Source organism: Melanotaenia boesemani, chromosome 9 (genome assembly GCF_017639745.1).
Source record: "Melanotaenia boesemani isolate fMelBoe1 chromosome 9, fMelBoe1.pri, whole genome shotgun sequence".
In the NCBI taxonomy this organism is placed as follows: Eukaryota; Metazoa; Chordata; class Actinopteri; order Atheriniformes; family Melanotaeniidae; genus Melanotaenia; species Melanotaenia boesemani.
The window spans coordinates 14,247,581-14,269,412 of NC_055690.1; the positions used below are offsets into that span (position 1 = coordinate 14,247,581).

Here is a 21,832-nt window from a genome sequence, read left to right on the forward strand (position 1 = left end):
GATAGTAAATGAGCCGCAATGAGGCAGCTGAACAAGTGACCCAGTTTTGTGATTGTTGCACATTGGGTAAGAGTGGTAGTCAAACGAGTCCAGTTTGTGTTGTCATGCTACCAGAAATTCAGTAGGCTAGTCGGTCCTAATGCAGTGAATTTCCATGTTAATGTTGCCAAATTCAATAGCATAGCAAGAGATGAAAAAAGAAACAACGAAATTTCTTCAACATGTTAACCAAAATATTTACCTCTTAAAGCATAAACCAAGTATTTACAACAAGCAATGTGCTTTTTAACGTTAACGTGTGCCATAGCCTACTGCACCGCTGTTCCTCCTTCCAAGTCTTCTTTTTTATTATATTGTTGTTTTATCATCTGAATATTACGGAAGCGTCCAGCTGCCACAGCCATGAAAAAAATATCTAAGCAGTTTCTCGTTATAACGAGATATAAATCACGTTTTAACGAGATGTATTTATCTCGTTATAACGAGAATCTTTCTCGTTATAACGAGATAAGTTAAAAATGTATTTATCTCGTTATAACGTGATAAGTTTATTATAAGAACATAGCCTGTATTGTATGCAGATGTTGTTACGACCTATATTGGAGCAAAATACATTTCATGGAAAATATACTCATCAAGCAGAAACTTTTCAGTTCTTTTTGACAATGATTAATTGTTCTACTCTGGTTTATTGCTGTACAGAAATGTGGGACAGTTATGAGAAACACGTAGGTCACCTGCCTGCGCACAGTGAGACGGTGGGTGCCTGTGTGTCTGAATTGCCACAGAGCAGGCATCCCCAACTTGGGACCTCTTGAGCCAGTGTCCGGCAGGTTTTCAGTATGTCCATACTGCAGCATACCTGACTCAAATAATGGGTCGTTAACAGGCTGGTGCAGACCTTATTCTTGCACACAAGACCGTTATAAGCAACACGGTGCGTCACCTGCCTGCACGCAGTGAGACGGTGCGTGCATGTGTCTGAGTGACAATAGGGTGTGCGCGCTGCTTTCAGTTAATAATATGTTATCTCCTGACAATAAAAATGAAAATTATAAAGGCTATATGCACCGCTATGTTCTTATAATAAACTTATCACGTTATAACGAGATAAATACATTTTTAACTTATCTCGTTATAACGAGAAAGATTCTCGTTATAACGAGATAAATACATCTCGTTAAAACGTGATTTATATCTCGTTATAACGAGAATCTATCTCGTTATAACGAGAAACTGCTTCGATATTTTTTTCATGGCTGTGGCAGCTGGACGCTTCCGTAGAATATACTACAACAACACAGAGAAAATATATGAAAGTTTATTTTACGCTGGTATTTGCGCAGCAGAGTTTTCTGCCGCCGGATTTGTAGTCCAGGAACGGAGAACACAGCTGCTGCCAGGAAAGGTGGATTACATTTTGTTAAAGCACAGCAATCTCCGAGTAGCCTATTATAACCTCTCAGTGGCAAAATAAAACACACTGGTCTGGTTTAGTCTTCACTCTGAAATGGTTCAGTCAGAGGAATATAAAGCTGTTTTAAAAATGTTGAGCAAGCCTAAAATAAACATTCATAGGCTATCTATGTGTTTTAGATTAACACAATGATAAAACAACAATAGGCTATAATGGAAAAGAAGACTTGAAAGCAGGAGCAGCGGTGCAGCATGGCAATGATGCGTTAATGGCTCGGGTCGCGGGTTAAACATCAGTCTGGTTCGGATTTAAATGGAATAAATACATTGGTGACGAGTCGGGCTCGGGAGTCATTCTAACGGGTTAGAGCAGGTATGCGTAGCAAAACGGAACCGTGCAGGACTCTGCTCTAAGCAGTTCGGACTTGGTTGACCTGGAACCATTTGACAATAAAATCTGGAGCCATCCTGCAACGCGCTCGCTTAGGCGTCCAGTTAAACCGTGTTTATTCAACCAGTCCCTACTTCATTGCATTCATTCTTTCCTCATAGCCTACGTGCACATTTTTTTCAAGATTGTTTATGTCAGTTTTGTTTTGGAAAATGAAAAAGGAGTCTTTGCGCAGAACTTATAACATTATTCTAATCTTGCCACTTGCCTATTTTATTATTGTGTATTTTTGTAATAACATGTAAATTCACTGCATAGGAACCAACTAGTCTACTGAATTTTGTGTGACAACACTAACAGAACTGTTTTGACAATGCAACAGTTACAAAACTGCGGCTCATTTACTTATCAATCCATAGTCAAAGTGGTGGTGGAGGAGCCTTGGAGATGGTAATTTTATGGAGCAAGTGCGAATGTTGAGGAATTTAGCCTTTGTTCAAGTTGTGGGCTGCATATATGCAGCCCACAACTTGGTATACCTTTCAGAATGATAATAAACACAACAAGACACACCAAACCAGGAGCTAAGACCACGAAGTTCAGCATCATGCTTATCTATCTTTGGCGTTTTTACACCAACATTTTTATACACTGGATAATGATAATAATTATCGATTAAAGTCACGGATAAAACTGCTGTTGTTAAAACACACCCATCTCTTACAAAATCTAAAATGTAAAACAAAAAAAACAACAAACAAAAAATCTGGATCACTGTAGAAATATCTTTATTCATTGCTGATCATCTGGCCATTGAAGCGTTTTTATTTGGAATTGGGAACAAATATTTTCCACCCTGTTATATTCTGTTCCACTCTGTTGTGTTCCATTCCACCCTGTTAGTAAGGTGTTTTTTAATTTTTTTTTTTTTTTACTAAAAACATTGAGGACTGTGAACCTTGTTGCACCATATTAGGAAGTGAGGAACATTAAATTGATTTTGCTTTTCTGTTCCCAGGTCAAAAGGAATGTAATTATCTCTCATTTGAAATACTTGATTATGCTTTCCTTCTTGCCTTTGTGGAAACAGAAACGTGATAATCTCTCACTTGAAAGCAAGCTGGGCGTACAATAGTGTGATGACGATGAAAACTCACATGACCAATGCTCAATAAAGGGTACATGAAAATGTGAGAAATGGTCAAAAGCACAAATACCGTTTGTGGTGAGTGAAACTATACAGCACAGTCCACAAGGCTCTTTTCAAGCACACTCCTCCCCCCAAGGAGTATGCTTGAACAGCTAACGGCAGGTAATGGCTGTGTTTACAAATGTAAAGGTGCTAATTGTTGGCCATTGAATTGTTAATTTCAAACCGGGCAGCCTTTTGGTTGTACTCTGGGCATGGTAGAGGGATAAGAAATCTCTGGGTTTTCTAGTGTTAAACACTGGAAGCGCCGCCAGCGGTCTTTTGATGACCGCCAGTCACGCTATCATGCTTATAGTGTATTAAAAACTAAACGGCTGAACCTGGTATTTTAGGACTTTTATTATATAGTTGTTGTCTATAGTTTTACCTGCTTATTTGTTTGGAAAAGTAAACACATCAATATTTACGAGCAGTTTAGCACGTCTAAACTTCCACAGAGCCGCTCAGGGAGACTCTTTCTCAGCCAAACTGTCGTATATCACGGCTATGGAGTTGTAATAAATGGCCGCCCTACTCTGCTTCTGATTGGCTGTAAGATCACAAACCCTGTGTGATGATAGGCTGCTGGTTCCTGTCATTCCTACCAGCCTTTGCGCATGTGCCTGCTTCAGACAGCAGGCAGGCGGCTGTCCCACCGCTGAGACACAGCTGTATGACGTTTTATCACGTTTTATCACTAGATCGCTATGAATAAAATCCAGGGACACTTCATTTCACAGTATAAACCATTTATTTACTTATCTACTTAGGATAATAGCACTTTGAGGCCTAATTCAGAATATAGGTTGGGCTGGGTCCGGACTTTTGTGATCCCTGCTTTACACATTATCAGTATTATGTTATTTTTACCTGCCGATATTACGTTATGATTTTGTCAATATTCAGTTATGCAGCAGCTGTATCAACCCCCACTGTGAATAACTTACGTTGCAGTCAAATGACCGCTGGCAGCGCTCCTCGGGATGTTTAGAAAGCTTGCTGCTAGTGACATTCACCACTTAGCCGACTTGAGGAGGTTGTGCTTTGCCTCATAACACCATTAGCTACACATGTCGGCTTTTTTGATACATTTATTTGACGCCATTTTCAAATCAAATCATTTTTTAAATGTTGGCAAAAATGCAACAAATGAGCGACACAGCTCATTATAAACTGTTTAGAGAGCAGCAAGATCAAATCACTGCTCCTCCCCGTGGACAAAAGAGGGATTGCAGCTGTTTTTTTACTTGGGCTGCTTAGGGGCAGAGCCTCGCTGACGACGTCATTGCGGGGGATTACATTACCCCCACAGACCTGTGAAGGATCGGCCAAGGATCAGTCAAGCACCAGTCAAGGACCAGTCAAGAACCAGTCAAGGACCCATCATGGAAACAGGGGAACTTTTAAACCGCTACTACTGTATAGTATGTGGTGGACAACATATTAAAGAGCATAATTTTCCTTTATGTTGACAGCAGGAAGACCATCTGACCAACATGTCCACTCGTGTTAGATAAAGTTACTGGTAGTGCTTACAGTGTTGTTACTCTTGTCAAGTGGAGCGGGGCTGAAGTGACAGTCAGACCTCTGAGCTGCAGCCTCTTTGCTTAAGAAAATCCTGAAGACGAACTCAGTCTGACATTGCCTCTTTGTAGTATTGTTTTGGAAAGCAATGTGATATTTGTTGTGTTTTCTTTTTTTTTCTTTCTTTTAACTAATATAATGTCCCTTGAAAAAGAAAGTTACACCCTCTTGAGTCTAAAGTTTTATATATAAGAATATCTGAATAATGATCTTTTTTTTTTTTTTAACAACATCCTAAAAATAGGTAAATACAAACTCAAAGTTTAATATAAAATAACTTGAAGTAATTATCTTTTGTATCACATTATCCCATAAATCATTAAGAATATCAGTTTAGCTTATTTATAGTATCGTTTTCCATTGTTGAAGTTTGTGTATATTTGTTTATGCACCACAATATTTCAGATTGGCTATGGTCTGGACTGTTGTTGCACTTTGATTCTTGTCTTTTTCAGTCATTCTTGTCAAGGTTTTTGTTGTGCTTGGGATCATTGTCCTGTTGCATGACCTAATTTCAGCCAAGCTTTAGTTGTCTGACAGATGGCCTCAAATCTGACTCTAAAATACTTTAGTATACAGAGGAATTCTGGGTATTAGAATTGGCAAGGTCCCGTAACTGGAAATAAAGGGATTGGTAATGATCCTTTTACGTTTCACTTTATCTTTACAAAACGCAAACCCAGATTTTGTGTTGTTGCACATTTCCAGGACTGTGCTGAGTTGTAATAAAACAATGGGGTGAGACCTACACTCAGTGGAGGCAGATGGCAGCAAGTTAGAAATTGCGTGCCAGAATGTTCAGCAGCAGCTCTGGTGAAATTGTGCAGCTTCTGAAAAAAGTTCCACCTGATGGATATAAATTGGCTAGGGGAGTCGGAGCTGAGCCGGAGTCTCTAAAGACAGACTCGGCTTCTAAATGGCTCAATTTGGCTTTTGTGGGAGCCAGAAACCAGAGCAGGTCACTGCCCCACAACCTGCCACAGTGAAAATCAATAAGTAGTTTCAGAACAAGGAGCCTTATTAAAACAGGTCCCTTTTCTGTGAGGTGTTTGGATGACACCGTCTCACAGAAATCATTACGCAGAGCTCAAACTGCTTGCCATGTTTAAATTGTTGCAATCCCTTTTGACCTGCACATCCTCTCTTGTTTTCTCTTATATCCTCTTTTTGATCCTGAAGATAGTGTGAGTACTATTACTATCAACTGTAATTTGATAGTGAAGACTGTGCAGCCACGGTGTTTTACAGTTTGCAGCCAGGACAGTATAAGGAGCAGAAAAAGATTGCACATAAAAATTATTTATAACATGGATTTGTATTATAACACGGATGGAATCACAAGAACACGTCAGCAAGAAAATAACTTTTTTGTTTGTTTGATATTTAATATACAGCCTGTAAATCATTGTTGGTTTGTTTTCTTTTAATAAAAGGTAAATGTACAACCTTTGGTCTAGTGTGCTATTGCTGAGGTTTTTATGCTATGTTCTTGACCTCAAGTGAGATATTTTGAATTTCTGAGGAAGACCATAGTGCAGGAAGTACGGTGTTTGTCTCATTGTCTCTGTAACTCAATCTCATAATATTAATTTTCATTTCTATATGTTTTTGCCAACCTCAGTTGGTGTTTGTGAACACCTTTATTTCTCAACTTGAACCATTTCATGTGTTTCAAATAAGCTTGCTTTTAAAGCCATTGCTGTTTATGGACATATATGGGGGTGGCCATTATGAAAGCACACACACCGCTGCAGCTGTTGACAAAAAATGTAGAAGAAACGTTGGATGTTTTCTATCACCTCCTCTTTCCCATCTTTGTCTGTCTTTCTTTTGTGTAGGTAACAGTCTAATGCTTTCAGAGCAAAGATGACCTTTTCCATTTTATGTGTTGAACCTGAATAGCGCTCAATAAAATCTCAAGGCCAGCAGCACTGCCCATCAGGGCCACTGTAGTAAAATCCAAATACTGTTGTTGACCCAAGGCTGCGTGCCCACACACTCATGGGGGAGGGGGGTATTTCTTATTGGCTGAATTTTAATTCATGTGTGCTACAGTCTCAGTGCATGACTTTTTTTAACTCCTGCACTGTAGCTTCATTTGTTTGGTCTTGCCTCCATTATGAATTTATAATTTGCTCCTGTTACATTGTAAGTATAATATGTGGCTTGATTTTATAATATATATCGGGCTGCACGGCGGTGTGGTGGTTAGCACCACAGCCTCACAGCAGGAAGGTCGCTGGTTCGAATTTCGGCTGGGGGGGAGGTTCGAATTTTGAGGGCGGTGGCCTTTCTGTGTGGAGTTTGCATGTTCACCCCGTGTATGCGTGGGTTCTCTCCAGGTACTCCGGCTTCTTCCCACCGTCCAAAGACATGTTAGGTTAATTGATGACTCTAAATTCTCCCTAGTAGTGAGTGTGTGTGTGTGTGTGTTTGTCCCCTATGTGTTGGCCCTGCGATGGACTGGTGACCTGTCCAGGGTGTACCCTGCCTCTCACCTGTTAATGCTGGGATAGGCTCCAGCTTACCCGCGACCCGTCATGGAATAAGCGATACAGAGAATGAATGATTTTATAATCTTCTATGTTTACATCCAGTTACCTGGTGAATTTGAAAATGCACAAAAAATGTGCATTTGACACAAATAAAAAAAAGTATAGCATACATTACACATGCGTATATAATAAACTGATGAATTTAAATTCACATTGAGGAGGAAAACAAAAATATACAAGAAAAAATAGAGCAAGGTCGTTTTTCATTTGGAAATGTTTCTTTTTTCATGTCAAGGTTTATTTCAGCCTGTTCTCTGTAACAACACATTCAATACATGTGAACCTTTTGGTTTCCAAAAGGTATGTTTTAGTCAAAAGTACATACTTCCACTGACTTTTGAAATAAAAAAAAAACAAGATAATAACTAGGCTGTGTGATTAAAGTGCACTAAATCACACCACTGAATTTTCTTCCCCATTCGCTTACTCTAAACACTTTAGGTTTCCCCTCTCTGTCACTGCTTCCACTGCTTCCTGCATCCACTGTTTTTATGATATATTTCTGTGCTTGGAGTGCAAGACATGCAACAACGGGTGGTACATTGACTTGACAGGAAGGAAAAGGAATGAAAAGCAAATCTCCAAGTGTTATTGTTGTGAGCCTTTATCTTGTCTTTATTGATACTCGAACATTTCCACCTCTCAGGTGTAAAACAGTTTGTGGTAAAAAACCGGTGTTTGGATTCCTGCTGTTTTCAGGCAGTGATGGTGTGTACACACCCGTGGAACCTAAGAAAGAGGCAAATTTATATGACTTTACAATGAAAGCCAAGCTGTGTTAAGTATCAAGAGGCGTGTTGCAATATTTTTGTTTGCAGTAAAAGACAGCATCCATTTTTACAAATCTTTCCATCCGTCAAACCTGATAAGGGACAGGGAACATCAAGGAGGCAACAGGGTGGTCATGATTATGTCTTTGATGCAGCCTCTAATCGCTGAGCATGCACAAGACCTCCCTAAATATTTAATCATTCAGTTTCTATGTACTCCTTTCCAGCGATCGGCAGGGAGCTCAAAAGTGCTGAGAGCTCAGCAGTTGAGATTATGTGTGGGTCAGTACTGTGATGAGAAGCAGGCAGTGGTTACACAGACATGTTGCCAGAAACCAAACGGTGCTGAGTTGGGTTTACATTGTAACAACAGAGTTATCCAGCAGAATCAGCACCTCATTTTATTAGTCCAGATGTGGCCGTCTTGTAGATCTGCAGTATGACCAGATGTCTGTTTTTTTCCCCCCACTTTCTCTCAGGGACTATTTTCTCCTGCTTTATGTTCATATATTTTACAGTGTATTTGTGACCAATGAGACCCAGCAACAAATTTTATGTATACATAAACACATTGATTAAATTGTGCCAATGAGACCAAATGGTGCCCAATAGAAGACACTTAGCCTTTAATTTTATTCTGATATGAAAGAAAATGTGACTTTAAACATCACTTATCAAACACTGCAGTAAATAGGGCAAATATTTGAGGCATAATTTATAATGGGGGTTTAATAAAAGAGAGAGACTCATTCATTTATTGTGCATTTTACCAGCTTAGAACTGAAGAAAGATCTATTCCTGGAGGTGGAGACGTTGTGATACAGCAGGAGTTGAAAGTAAGCCAGATTACAGAACAAAGGCCAAGAAAACAATCATTTATTGCTGCACAGAAACAGATTATAAAAAGTGCAAAAATCACAGCTTTGAAGATTGCTTCTAACTTAGATATTTGCCAAATCTAGTTAATATGCAATGTATATTATCTCTAAAACTGGAAAAAGAAAAAAGAGAAATAATTGATGAAAGATTTAAGCAGAAACACTGTCTCACTAAGCTTCCTGTTGTTTGGCCTCATTCTATCACCTTTTACTGTGTTCTGCCATGCAAATAAATTAGAAGAAAATGCAGCATCACTCCTTTCTTTGTGCCATTTTAATAAGGGAATGAGTAGTTTGACTAATAGGCTTTCTTTCTCTAATAGGCGTTCTTTTTTCCTCATATAAGCCCCAATTTTCTGAACTACCAGTCAGAACACATTGTACATAATCTGCTGACGGATGTTTACAATATTCGAAATACAATAAAACACCATAAATGAAATAGATTATGTTTAACATGCCATGCAACCATAAAACAATTTGAGTACTACAGCAGCGTTTTCGTATTGATGATCAAGGATTTATAGGCTTCTATACAACTTTTGTGTATTCATCGCTTTCATGTCTGTTTGGTTTAATGTCCCCTTGCTGCCGATGGTACGAAATCTGACTTTCTTCCGTGTTTAGACTATAGGCTTGTAATGGCTCTGTTGGGACAGAGAGAAAGTGCTTCTTCAGCTCTCTTTAATGGAGCAAATTGAACAGGTTTCCCAGCCTATCTCTATAATGAGGGGCCTGCCTGTTTTCTCTGCCCCCACTACCACCACCACCACCTCTGCCCTCATCCCCTAGTCCATTGTTCTCATACAGTTAGGGTCAGAGCTGCCAAATGGTAATTATATCACTCTGACCGTCTTTTGGTTTTTATTTTGTCACAGAGACCTGTTCTTTATTGGGTTCAGGCCATCCCTCAGGTTGTAAAAGCCATAGTGCCCCTCCTCCCTCACCTAGGGACAACGGCCCTGCCTGCCTGCCAACGATCAATATGCCACTGTCGTTAACTGGATTTGTTGCTGTAGCGCTTTGCTTTTGAGGCAGCAATTAGAGTGTGAAGTGGCAAGGCCAGGGTAGGAGGCTGCGGCCATGCGAGGCTTGGCCCTGAGGGATGGAAATGTCAGGGGCACAAGCCCGGTTTCATTAAAACCTGAGGAGACTATAAAGATCCATACTATCTGTGGATCAGCTGAGGGTGGTTAGAAATATTAGTGGGATACAGTTAGCAAACACAGAAAGAGGTCACAGGTTAGGAGTGTCCATGGGCTCATACTAACTGTGGAATCCAGTTACATCCTGTGGAATCCACTTTCATGCCTCCATTGTTTTACTACTAGATTAGTGGTTTGAGAGGATCATAGTCTAATGACAGCCGAGCTGCAGCTTCTTTCCAGCTCTTGGCTCATCTGAATCATTTTAAACGTTTGGTTGAACATTTTTACCAGCTGTTTGGCATTTGTTGTGTTTCTGTCTCTGCGTATGAGTTACTACCTATAGTCATTGTCCTTTATGATCATATTCAGCTTCATCTGTCTCAGACAATCACTCGGCTCAGACTGGTTACATTGAAACATTTATGGCAGTTGGGGTTGCCGGGGGCATTAACGTCTGGATAATTTTACCCCCCAAAAGGGGGTCATATGTCCCCAGTCAAGAACTGGGATGGAGTGCCCTAATGTGTCATTTGGGATCGACTGTGACCCAAAGCTTTAAATCACATTCCATTTTGAAGAACAATTAAGTTTGAAGCTCTGATTTGTTGAGCCTCCGATTGAATCTGTCGATAGTATTTGGTATACAGGGGTGGGGCGGTCTGTGTAAGTGGAATACCCATTTAGAATCAATGTGTTTTGTTCAGTCTATTCACAAAGGCAGTACACAAATATTGATGAGTGGCTCAAATGCAAACAACTGAACAGCACGCTTATTTGGCACTGATACAGTCAAGCTGTTTTGGTGAGTTTGTACACAAGAATTTTCATGCTGCTGTTTCCAAATGAGCTTGTTTACAACAATACGGCTTTCTCTTTCATTCACTACCCCAGTAATCATGTGTGGTGCCATATTATGGTAACATTTCAGACTAAACCATGAATGAGTTATTTGTTTTCTGACAATATGGTAAAACAGATGATCAAACAATCCCAGGCCAGGAGTAACCGGATCTGAATGTTGATTGTTTCCCTTCCTAACCGTGTCTGAATGAGAGGAAAAAAGCCTTTTTTAGTATTTTTTTGTATTTCTTTGTCATGAATACAATCAGTTTATAATGTGGAGGGAAGAAGGGAGGGGTGAGAAGTTGTGAGATAAAAAGTTTTATTTCTGGGCTCTGTTCCAAAAGTGAGTGTGTAGTTGAGCAAAATGGGGCCCATATTTTCAGAGTAGCCGTGACCATGTCTCAAAAAAACAAAAACTAACTCTATTTGAAACTTTTTGTTTACACTCAGACATTATTTCCTCACAGTGGGTTGCTGCTGCATCACTTAAAGTTCACACCTTGGCATACAAGGTTGAAAGCTAAAATATGTTAAGCATTACACTTTTATTATTTTTAATTAAAACCCAGATATAGACGCATGCACGGGTTTCTTCTTACTTTGCAGTGTGACAGCAAAGCTCTTAGCTGAGTGTTAGGACACTAAGTGATGCGACAACACAAGTGAACAAACTTTCTTGTCTTTTTTCCAGTTATTTTTCTGTTTCAGTTTTTCCGGATGAGTATAGCTCAGAGTCTTTCTATCATCTCCATCCTCCTTCACAGATCTCTGAGTTGTCAGCTGGCTGGTGAAATACGCTCAGGGGGATGCAATCATCATGTCAGTGTTTTCATGACTGGATGAGGCTGCTGTGCAAACTGAGCTATTTTCCATTCTTGATTTGTAGAGGTCACACCGAGGAGAATGAGTATCTGTCGAATGTAATGCTGTCCAATTTACTGTGTACTGCAACTCTATACAATAAACACCGCGTGTAATAAAATCTGCTAAACTGCATGTGTATGATAATATTTTCACAACACCCTTGCTATCTGTTAAAAGAACAAACTGTTGGATACCCTTAAATATGGTTTATTGATCAGATGCCACTTCTACCACTGGTGGCTTAAAACATACCCACTGTGCTTTATAATAAATATTTACAACAGCTAGTATGAGGTGTATTTGTGATATAAAACAGGAAGAGCTGGTATCCAATAAGTAAAAATCCAATTTATAAGGAATAAACTCTATTACTATTCACAGTTCACACTGTAATAACTTTCAAGGCTTTGGGACACATGCAACCAGAACAACATTCAAAAAGTGCAAAGGTCCAGTTATATGTAGGAAAATGTATCTAAATAGTCCTTAAGTGTGAGAATATCTGGCATATATGCACTTGTAATTAAACTGGGATAAGGCAAAATGCTGCCATTATCTGCAACAACTGATCTGAAACCTTTTGCAAATAATCAAGTCTTCTAATTTATAAAAATGTATTTATTCATTTTACTTGCAAGTTTAAATAAATATTACAGTACAATTAATAAGCAGACAAATGATGCATCGTACAGTTTTTCTTTTAAATGGTTAAACCCTGTAAGTAACAGGTTAATGGTATATTTGAGTGCACCGTACAAATCAGACATTTCAGTGTGATGTGATGTTGTCATTGTTCGCTTGATAACTTAAATAAATTATTTTAGTTGTTTGATTGTTTATGAGACCAGCTGTGCCTTTTTTCAGAATTCCCTTCGGGATCAGGGTGATAAACAGCTTTTTTTTTTTTTTTTTTACAGACAGATGTTTATAAGTTTGACAAAGCAGGTTTCTTCAAGGCAACATGAAACCAATCTTATCAGTTCTCATAGTCCTGTCTGCTGAGCAGAGCAAACGGATTTACAGTCACTGGAAAATGTCCGAGCTTTGCTAATGATGTGTGTAGCTGTGGATCTAAGGAGGAGAACTGGAGGGAGGAAGGACAATGTCCTTGCTGATAAGCTGTCTGGAGAGATACTTGAGAAGCTCTCATCTTCCCTTTTTCTCCCTCCCTTCTGACTTGTCAGGCCTCAGATATTCACCTCTCACTCATTAGCATCTGCTGCCCATCGCTCTGTTTACCCTGTCCTGTCATGACAAAGACTAGCATCCAGTTATCAGGTCCTGCCCTAGGTGGGGAATGAAAACCATGATGAGTTTCCAGAGAGCCGATTAAGCAGCCATGTTCAGGAAAAAGTAGGCCAGCTAATTAGCCGTGGCTCTCAGGACCCTGCGAGCAGGCTGTTTTTCACCTTGACAGGGAAATTCCATAAATGACAGGAATGTGGTTGAAGAGCCGGGGCTGGGATTTCTAATAAGAGTGGGAGGAAAGGAGAGGTTGTCATAAAATACAGAAGTAGTGAGGGAAGGCAGATCACCCTGGAAGGTTTACTGTTAATACGTTCTACTGAATATAGAGCATGATTTACAGATTCTGCTTGGACAAGTCAGTTTAATTTAAAAAAAAAAAGAAAGAAAGAAACACTCCCTTAAAATGAGTTTTTCAAGGGCAGAACACGACAAGTGTGACCGCTTGTGGAGAGTTCTTTGTCTTTTTTAAGTAATTGTACTAAAAAGAAATTGCACCATTCTTGATTTTCTAAATGTTTAACAAAAACTTATGTTGGTAAAAAATTATTTTTACCACCAAAAACCTTACACATATTTTCTGAGCCAATCTATGAATAATGGAGATGTGTGTCAATCTTATTTTTATTTCCTTATTAAATTCTCTTCCAAAGGCTGCTCATTTAATTCCTGCAAAGTTAAAAAATAAACTAAACTAAAATTCTTTTTTTTTCTTTTTTTTTTTTTTTTGCTTTACTTTGTTTAAACATGTGAGCGTGCTTTAATATGTTGCACATGACTGCTTTAAAATTGTTGTACAAATTCTCAAACGGAGAATTTGCTTTGTTCAACACAATGCTTGGCATGAAAGCGAAAGACAAAACAAGAAACAGCAGGGTCCAACCTGATTTGTAAAACTGCATCTCCTGCACAGTAATCCCTACTTTTGCAACATTTGATAGGGTGCCCATATCTCTCTTCCTGTGCCTTTCATTGAACACGGAGGAAGAACAGGCGATGCATTACATACATGGTTTATGTCCTGCTGAAAGAAGCCTCTCTCTACACTGAGCTCAGGTGTCATATCCTCCATGCTCTCTCCATCTGTCTGGTCTCTTCTTTACTCCCCTCTGTGGGAGTATCAGAGTGTACGGATTTCAACACGTGTCACGCTGACATCCATTCATTCTTTTATTGTCCAGAATAAACTTAAATCTGATGTTTTATGATCCAAAAAGTTTTTATTAAACAAGATACAGTCTTAGCAGCAGTTGTGGCAACAAACAGTATACAGCTGAGTGCATCCTTCATTTGCTTGCAACATTTCTGAAACAGAGATTTTATTCAGTGTAAGTCTTTTTTTTTAAAGATGTGTGAATCTTCACTGCTGAGGTGAGTGGTTTGCATTGTCAGACAATACATCATGATGAATGGTTTGTCACTTTTTCAGCATAATGTGAGACTGAGTTATGTGTATTAAAGAGCTGAAAAGAAGGAAGGAAACAGAGATATCCAATAGATCGATGCACTCTTTGCTATGCTGGAACAAATCTGTAAAACTTGCTAAAGAAGAAAGTAATATTTCAGTGAATGTCAATGCGCATGTAGCAATGTGTTTCAGAGCTATGAGTGTGCTGCACGGCGCTTAACTTTGTGTGTGTGTTTGTTTGTCACTGTATTGTACAGACATATTTCAGTGTGTGTGCATGTGTGGGTGTTATTGCCGAAGCTGGTGCAGAGCAGAGCACAGCTTAATATCTATGTTTGACACAAAGACCCATTAATAAGGGCCTGATCCGAGCCCAGTGACAGGACTGCTGACAGAGGAGGATCATGGGGAAGAATCATGCCCTGGTGAGGGAGCCCCGGCTGCAGGTAGACCCATTCAGCCTTCCCCAGGTGTCATTACGGATGCTGGGGAAGGAGCAGAGGAGGGAGGGTCGCTACTGACATCTACATTAATCACCCCTCCACACATCACACACCGCCTCCTCCCACCTCCAGCTCCTAATCATCCCCACACAGAGACCCAAACTCAGTAAGGGGATACTCAGCCATGAAAGATATCCAGCTAAGAGCTCCCCAAATACCATTCTGATCTGATCATGAGTGATGCTGCTACCTGAACCTCTGACCCACCAGACAATTAAAAACACTTTTCTCGTTCTCCCACAGACACGCAAGAAAGGCAGTCGTGCTGAAAATACACATTTTGTCACTGTCTGCATTTGATTCATCGTTTGCATTTGAATTGGTCCGTGGCTACATGCAATTAAAATGCTACAAATGCCTCTGCTGCAGTATGTTGTGCTCAAACCCCCAGAGTGTGCTGCTGCTGCTGTACACACTCTTGATTGTCTTGTAGATATCAAACTCTCCACTTGGGGACCGTCTATTGATCCTCAACTACACTTTTATCTACAAGAACAGCAACACTGTGCTCTATGTTCAAACTGCTTCACCATAAAAACTGAACCATGAGTCTTCATCAGTAAATCAGATTACACAACAATGAAATGGTGCAACCCATGGAAGGGTGTTTCACTTCATTTTTGTACTAAAGTTAAGTGGATTTGAATGAGGATGGATGTGGGTCAGCTAAACAATGTTTCTAATGAATCGCACCACTCAGGATCCATCAGTTTGCAGGACAATAATGGCCAAGTATCTAATTGATTATTAGTTTTGATTTAATTAAAAACAGATAAATGTACAAATATGTGACAGTAAATGTGCCATGATTAGTTTAGCTTTTAACAAATGATCTATTTTAACATCTGTTCAACTCTTTGCTTCCATCTCTAGAATAACTCAGCTAAACGCTTTGAATATATTTAGTTTTCTGTGTTTTGGATGCACTGGTTCCAAACCACCAGTCTCGTGTTGCTTCCCCCTCACTGACGTCACACTCATTATGTTTGTGTTTACACTTCATCTGCATGTTCTCAGTTTTTAAAATGAAACAACTAATCAACCTTGAAAACCCTGTGTGAAAGTAATATTATAAATGTAACCGTAATGAAAAATTTGTGATGTGTTTCCAACAGCAGAATGAAGCATAAGCTCATATCATGGTGTCCATGAGTTATCAGTCCATTGCTTAGCCCTTCCATCTCATTTTTATGTAACATGCCGTGTCCTGAGTAAACACAGCCTCCAGTTTAATTAAAATAAATCCACTTTGAGCTGATATTTAGAAACCCAGGGAATGTCGCTGCCTCTGCAACAGATAAAGTGATTGAAAATGGGGGAATAAAAGGCTGAGCTTGAGGGAGAATTACACTCTACTTCCTTTTCCATCAATGAAACCACCATTGTTTATGTTTGAAATGGGCTTTTCTTCTTAGTAAATGACCTCTCTCCAATTGTCTTTTTTATCTCTTTTATTTGCTTTGAACCTCCAGCTACACTGATGACACAATAAATTTCTGTTTGGCTCTTTATATATTTGATCACGGCTGCACGCATCTGGTAGAATCTGGGACACTATGCAGACACCAAGAAGACAACATTTGCATGCAGCTCACAAACATATTAAAATATGAAGACAAATCACTGTGTCTGGCCGGCTGACAGTAAGGCCTGCAACCAGGTAGCAAACTTAAAACATGCTGCAGTTCCCAGTCAGGCCTTTACAGGGGCAAGCTTAGACATGCAGCTCAGCAAACAAACAGAAGAAAAAAAGCCAAAGCTATTATTAAAGGCGATAGAAGTGTTTCCCCTTGCAAAAGCCATTTTGTCATGCTGTTGGCCTACATTTCTCAAAGGCATCTTCAGAGGACAGACTCTGGACTTTGTTGTAAGGTTACCTTTCATGTTAATTATAAATGAGAAATCCAAGCCTTTCCTGCTTGGATCTGTGCACATAAAGCAAAGGTTTAGCTCATAAAGTGGTTGTTTACATGTTTTATATGGTTACTCGTCTTTTAATTTATCAGTAAAGATGATTAAGTAGATTATTTCAATAAAACAACACTTCATGGTTAATTTGGTACAGCATTTTTTTTTAAAATATCTCTGTCATTATAAAGTTGTTAAATTGTTAGCGTATATTACACTCTTTCTGTCCCACATACCAACAGATTTATTGGACATATCGGTTGAAATAGCCCCCTGCTGTAACATTTGTCAAATCTGGCTAATTCAGCAGCAGCAGAGTCCATGTGATGCAACATTTCTCTATAAATCAAACTGCTGTTTATTATTTTGCTGTTAGCTCTGCATATGCTGTCCCCTCGTTTTATTCCTTCTGATAAGCCTTTAATAAAAACATTCTGACAAGACGATTGCTATAGCTGGCACCAGTAGGGGGAGCTCACAGCTCATAGCTCACCCTTTAGAAGAGCTTGACACAGACTGTAGACTTGCTGGGTAGTTCACATCACAAACACCAGCCATCATCTCTGAACATCCACATCTTGGGTCCTGATGTTTTACTTGTCATAATGCCTAAATTCGTTCATCGTTAAAAGTTGCAGTGATTTTGCTTCATGTCTGTTGTTTTATGTGCATATCTGTACAGTTTTTTTTTCTAAAAACAGACATTTATGTGTCTATTACTGGTATGAAAAGCTGTGCCCCTCCTCATCTCGCTCAGTCATTTATTGATTTATGAAAAAGGATCATATTTACTATTCAGCTTCAGTATGCCAACACACACATTTGCATCCAGTATCTGATTCCTCAAAATGTTTTTTATTCTGACTCTATTGATTAGTATTTTCAATATATTCTGACATTTAGTTTATTGTCCTATTTTTTCTCTCTATTTGTTATCACATGTATAATCTGTTGGCTGTACTTTATTTCATGTTATTCATAAACACTGTGCGTCGGGTGTAAATGCTGCACCAAATCTGAAGGAATAATGAGGATTAAACTATATTTCCAACTTTTGTTCTCTAATCATTGTCAGTGTAGTGACTCACATCATGCGGTGAAGAGAAGACCTCGTGTTGAACGAAAATAAATAAATAAATTCAGATATGCAAATACGTGTAAAAAAGGTTTTTATTCGTCCTTTTTATGCATCCATACTTGGACTGATTGTCTTGATTTTCCCCGAGGTTCAGTTCCTTCAGGTACCAATCCATGTTCAGTGGCGGCGTGCTTAGCTTCAGTGTGCAGCGCTGCGGACTGTGCCGGTGCGCAGAGACGGTGCGCTCCTAGCGGCCACACTGTTGAGACCCAAACGGAGAGAGAGAGAGGAGGAGGATGTTGAACTGTAGTGTGACTGTACATTTACAGCGTTATATTCCAGCCTAAGCACATGGGTATTTTGGGAGCTGCTTCCTGTAATAATAAAACAACTTTTTGGGGATTCATGACAGCTAAAGGCTCGTCTCCAGTTTGGCTATGAGCCGAGCCGTGCACTGAACTATGGAGATATCGCTGAAGATCTGAAAGGTGTCAGAGACGCTTCTCAAGAAAGCGAGGAGCCGCCGGGAAGTGCATAGCCAGTACGTTGTGTTTGGACTTAAACATCTCTTTCCTCACAGACTCTTCGGGTTCCAGATTGTTCAGTAGGTCATATCGAGGAAATAACAGACTGCGGATGAACTCATTGGTCAAGCGGAGAAAATACAAAAAGAGAGAGTTTGAATTAAAGGTTTACTGGATCACACCCCGAGCACCTCCGGGTGAAGTACTGTTAAATGGATCCTATGTGTTTTTGGACATTTAAACTGGCTTTTGTCAGTAAGTAGGACAGTGATAACTGTCCATCACTCCCAGAGACGCGGAGTAGACTTGGCTGTCATTTTGGACATATTCTTCCGCAGTGAATTTGAGGATTTGCGCGCCCGCCGTGGATGTTTAATATGCTAGTATGGGTCCGCTAGCATTCATCCTTGTTAGTGGATTACTGTATTTTCAAGTTGATGGTAAGTTACCAAACAAAACTATTAGACCCTATTCAAATGGCTTAAAATATTCTGTACGGACTTAAGAAGTTGTTGGACAATGAATTAATCACATTTTTTAACCAAGTTGTGATTTCAAAGCAGAAAAAATACAGTTAATAAATCATCGGTAGCTTCACAGTTTGGCAAACCCTGTGAAGTTGTGATTTTAAACTCAAGGCAAAATTAAGCGGCTTAATTCAACAGAGCCTTTTCATCCACTGCAGCTCAAGCAGGTTGAAATGATTTTTTCCCTCCTATGCAACAGATGAACCAGTCTGCAGACCTTCAATACCAAATGATGTTGAATAATATGTGCACATTAAAGCAAAAAAGGGGCCCTTTAATGGTTTTTGTAGTCTTCTGCTCTTTGAGACCCTGTGACACTGTCAATGTTAAGAGTAGACGTGTCTGAATATAAATTATTCTCATGTTCTGCTGGTTAAAGGTTACATACCTGATGGATAGATGCAGAATTTCCGTTTTTTTGTTGCTGTTGTTTTTTTTAATTAGTATAGGCAGCAAACAACTGTTAAAATGCCCTTTTTTGTGCCAAATTTTTTATATAAAACAAGATTAATTAATTTATGACAATTCTTTGACTTGTGTTAAATATGTTGTGCTTCATACTCTTCCCTGTACTCAAGTGTTTCTGCCGTCATTTTTGTGTCAGGATCTCAGAGCTGTGAGCATTCATTGTAGTGTGAGCATGCTTTAACCATCACTTAAAAGCTGTCACAACTCATTTTCATTTTCTGCTTAATACTTATTAATGGTGTAAAGAGGAAATTAGATTGATACTGAATAATTAGCATGACCAGTTTTTACCCGGTTCATCCAGACTGTCACTGTGTGCCAAGTCTCATCCTTATGATGTTACATGGTTTCCTGGGGTTCACCAACCTACCAGAGAGAGAGAGAGAGAGAGAGTGAAGAAAAAAAAAATCATTTGCAGAGTTAATATGATGACTCACATATAACTTGGAGGAAGTCATAAATGGGATTGGTCCAACCTGCAACTGATGGGATGAAAAGTGGGATTAAAATGTATTATTTTAAAATGCACAAACTGGTGTATTTGCTTTTGAATGGGACTCACCTTTTCACAGTTTTGTCACACACACAAGCCTACTTAGACAATAAGAGGCTGCATATCATCATCCGACAAAAAAATGTGTCTTGAAAAATAACAGTCTGGGACGTTAAATCATCATTTGTGCTTCATGATACAAACGTGTATTTGCTTTGTATTGTTTGTACAGCTTAGCTGTATGTAAAGAATAGTTTTTGTCAGTGAATGCAAGAGCCTGCAAGGTCTCATTTCTTTCTTTATTTCACCTGTCAACTCCCACTTTGTTCTTCCAAGCTGCAAGTTTTGGCCCAGAGCCTTTTTTAGTTCAATGTTCAGGCCTTTGGTCACTAACAAATCAAGTACCCCTTTTGATGTGTTCTGTTTTTTATTTTCCTGTCTCTTTTCCACTGTTCAGCCAAACCCCACTGGTTGCTAAGCAGTGGCTGATGGTATTGCAAGCTGGCCAGAGAGAAGGGGTGCACATCCTCTCTGAGAGCAGTGGATCTTCCCAATCATTTGCCTGTCACCCTCCTCCTCCTTTTTCTTTGCTTTCCACCTTTATCCTAGCAAAACACACCCATCACCCAGCCTTTTAAGAGGTAATCTGAGGGTCCTTGGAGATGGGAGGAGTTTCTTCTGAGAGTCCACTTGGGCACACAAGAAAAGGCCTGGAGTTGTATTCACTTCACAGCATAGCTGACAAAGCCGATCCTTGTGAATGACGTCAGTCACTGTTTAGTGTTCTGTGATTAATGCTGCCAGTGTAGAGGAAAAGAGAGAAAAGGTGATGTTGTGATATTGAGAGAGGGTAGGAGGACAACAGACATGTTGGTTCATAGGCTGAGATGCTGCATAGAAATTGTATGTAGAGACCTGAAAGCAGGGTTACTGCTGGAATATGTTTTCAGGAATACAAACTTCAGCAGCTGCCTAGTTATCCCTTAAATCCTACACTACTCTGTTTGAAGCTGGATTAGAACATACTTTGCATAGTGGACATGCACTCCTGACCTTACTACTACTATTCATAGATCTCCTGCATGCTTGTGTGTGATGTAGGAGCTGGTGACATCACATCCATCCTGGGTGCTGAAATATGTTCAGACTTAAATCTGTTGCTGAGGCCATGGAGATGGCCACATGGGGATGGGCGTATAGTGTGCAATCCTCGATCTGCAAACAGTGTTGTGGTTTTCACTAACGCTGAGTCAAGAGAAACTCAAACCTAGAGTCTATGTACATTTATTATATGTGTGTGTGTGTTTGTGTGTAAGAGAATATAGGAGGGAAGAGAGAGACAGAATGAGTGCAATCAGATATAAATATTGAGAGAAGAGTTAACAGTACAATCTTTTAAAGGAAAATGGCAATGATGATGGTTTATTACCAAAGGATGCAGAAGACTAACAGTGCTGTTGATGGTCATGATTAAATGAGAGAGGTTTAAAGCACTGGCCTATAATGGAACGTAAGCCCAGATTAAAATAGTCTAGGTGAGTGATGAGGCAGGCTGAGGTCATTGTGTAAGAGCCATCACAATGTCTCGCCCCAAATGTGATTGTTCTGCTTGAGCTGGCAGCGTTTAAGCAATGTTATTGTAATTGCGGTTCATTTGCTGGAATGGGGTTGCCATAATGATGAACCTTCATCTGAGATCTATGGGAAGCTCCTCTCTACTGTCTCCCATAGTCTCATCACTGTCGAAGAAGCCGTTTCCCTCTCTCCCATCAAGCACTGTTGTTTATTCTCTGATTAACATCGAAAATGAATCAAGATAAATAGACTCAAAAGCTGTGCATAACAGGAACTGAATGAAAGGGGGGAAAGAGGAGTCCAGTGAGATAAGTGCACAAAATTACTTTTGTGTATCTAAGCGATAAGCGTTGCTTGATCAGTGACATGGACCTGTCAGCTCCTTTGACATTTTCACAGCGAAGTCTGGTCACTCTGTGGATCACGTTTCAGCAGCCAGGACTCAACAGAACAGACTTTGAGCTC

At 39.6% G+C, this 21,832-nt stretch overlaps 1 protein-coding gene across 10 annotated transcripts in view; it reads left to right on the forward strand.

The window, feature by feature from the left end:
* robo2 (roundabout, axon guidance receptor, homolog 2 (Drosophila)) overlaps positions 1-21,832 on the forward strand; it is a 259,653-nt gene that overhangs the window by 85,956 nt on the left and 151,865 nt on the right. Inside the window, exon 1 of one of the 10 annotated variants that reach the window (XM_041995035.1) lies at positions 18,030-18,744. The exons of the other annotated variants lie outside the window; for them this stretch is intronic. Coding sequence (XP_041850969.1) covers positions 18,690-18,744 — 55 coding nt within the window. The 5' untranslated portion in view covers positions 18,030-18,689. Of the gene's footprint in view, positions 1-18,029; positions 18,745-21,832 lie in introns of those variants that run through there. 10 annotated transcript variants of the gene reach the window in all.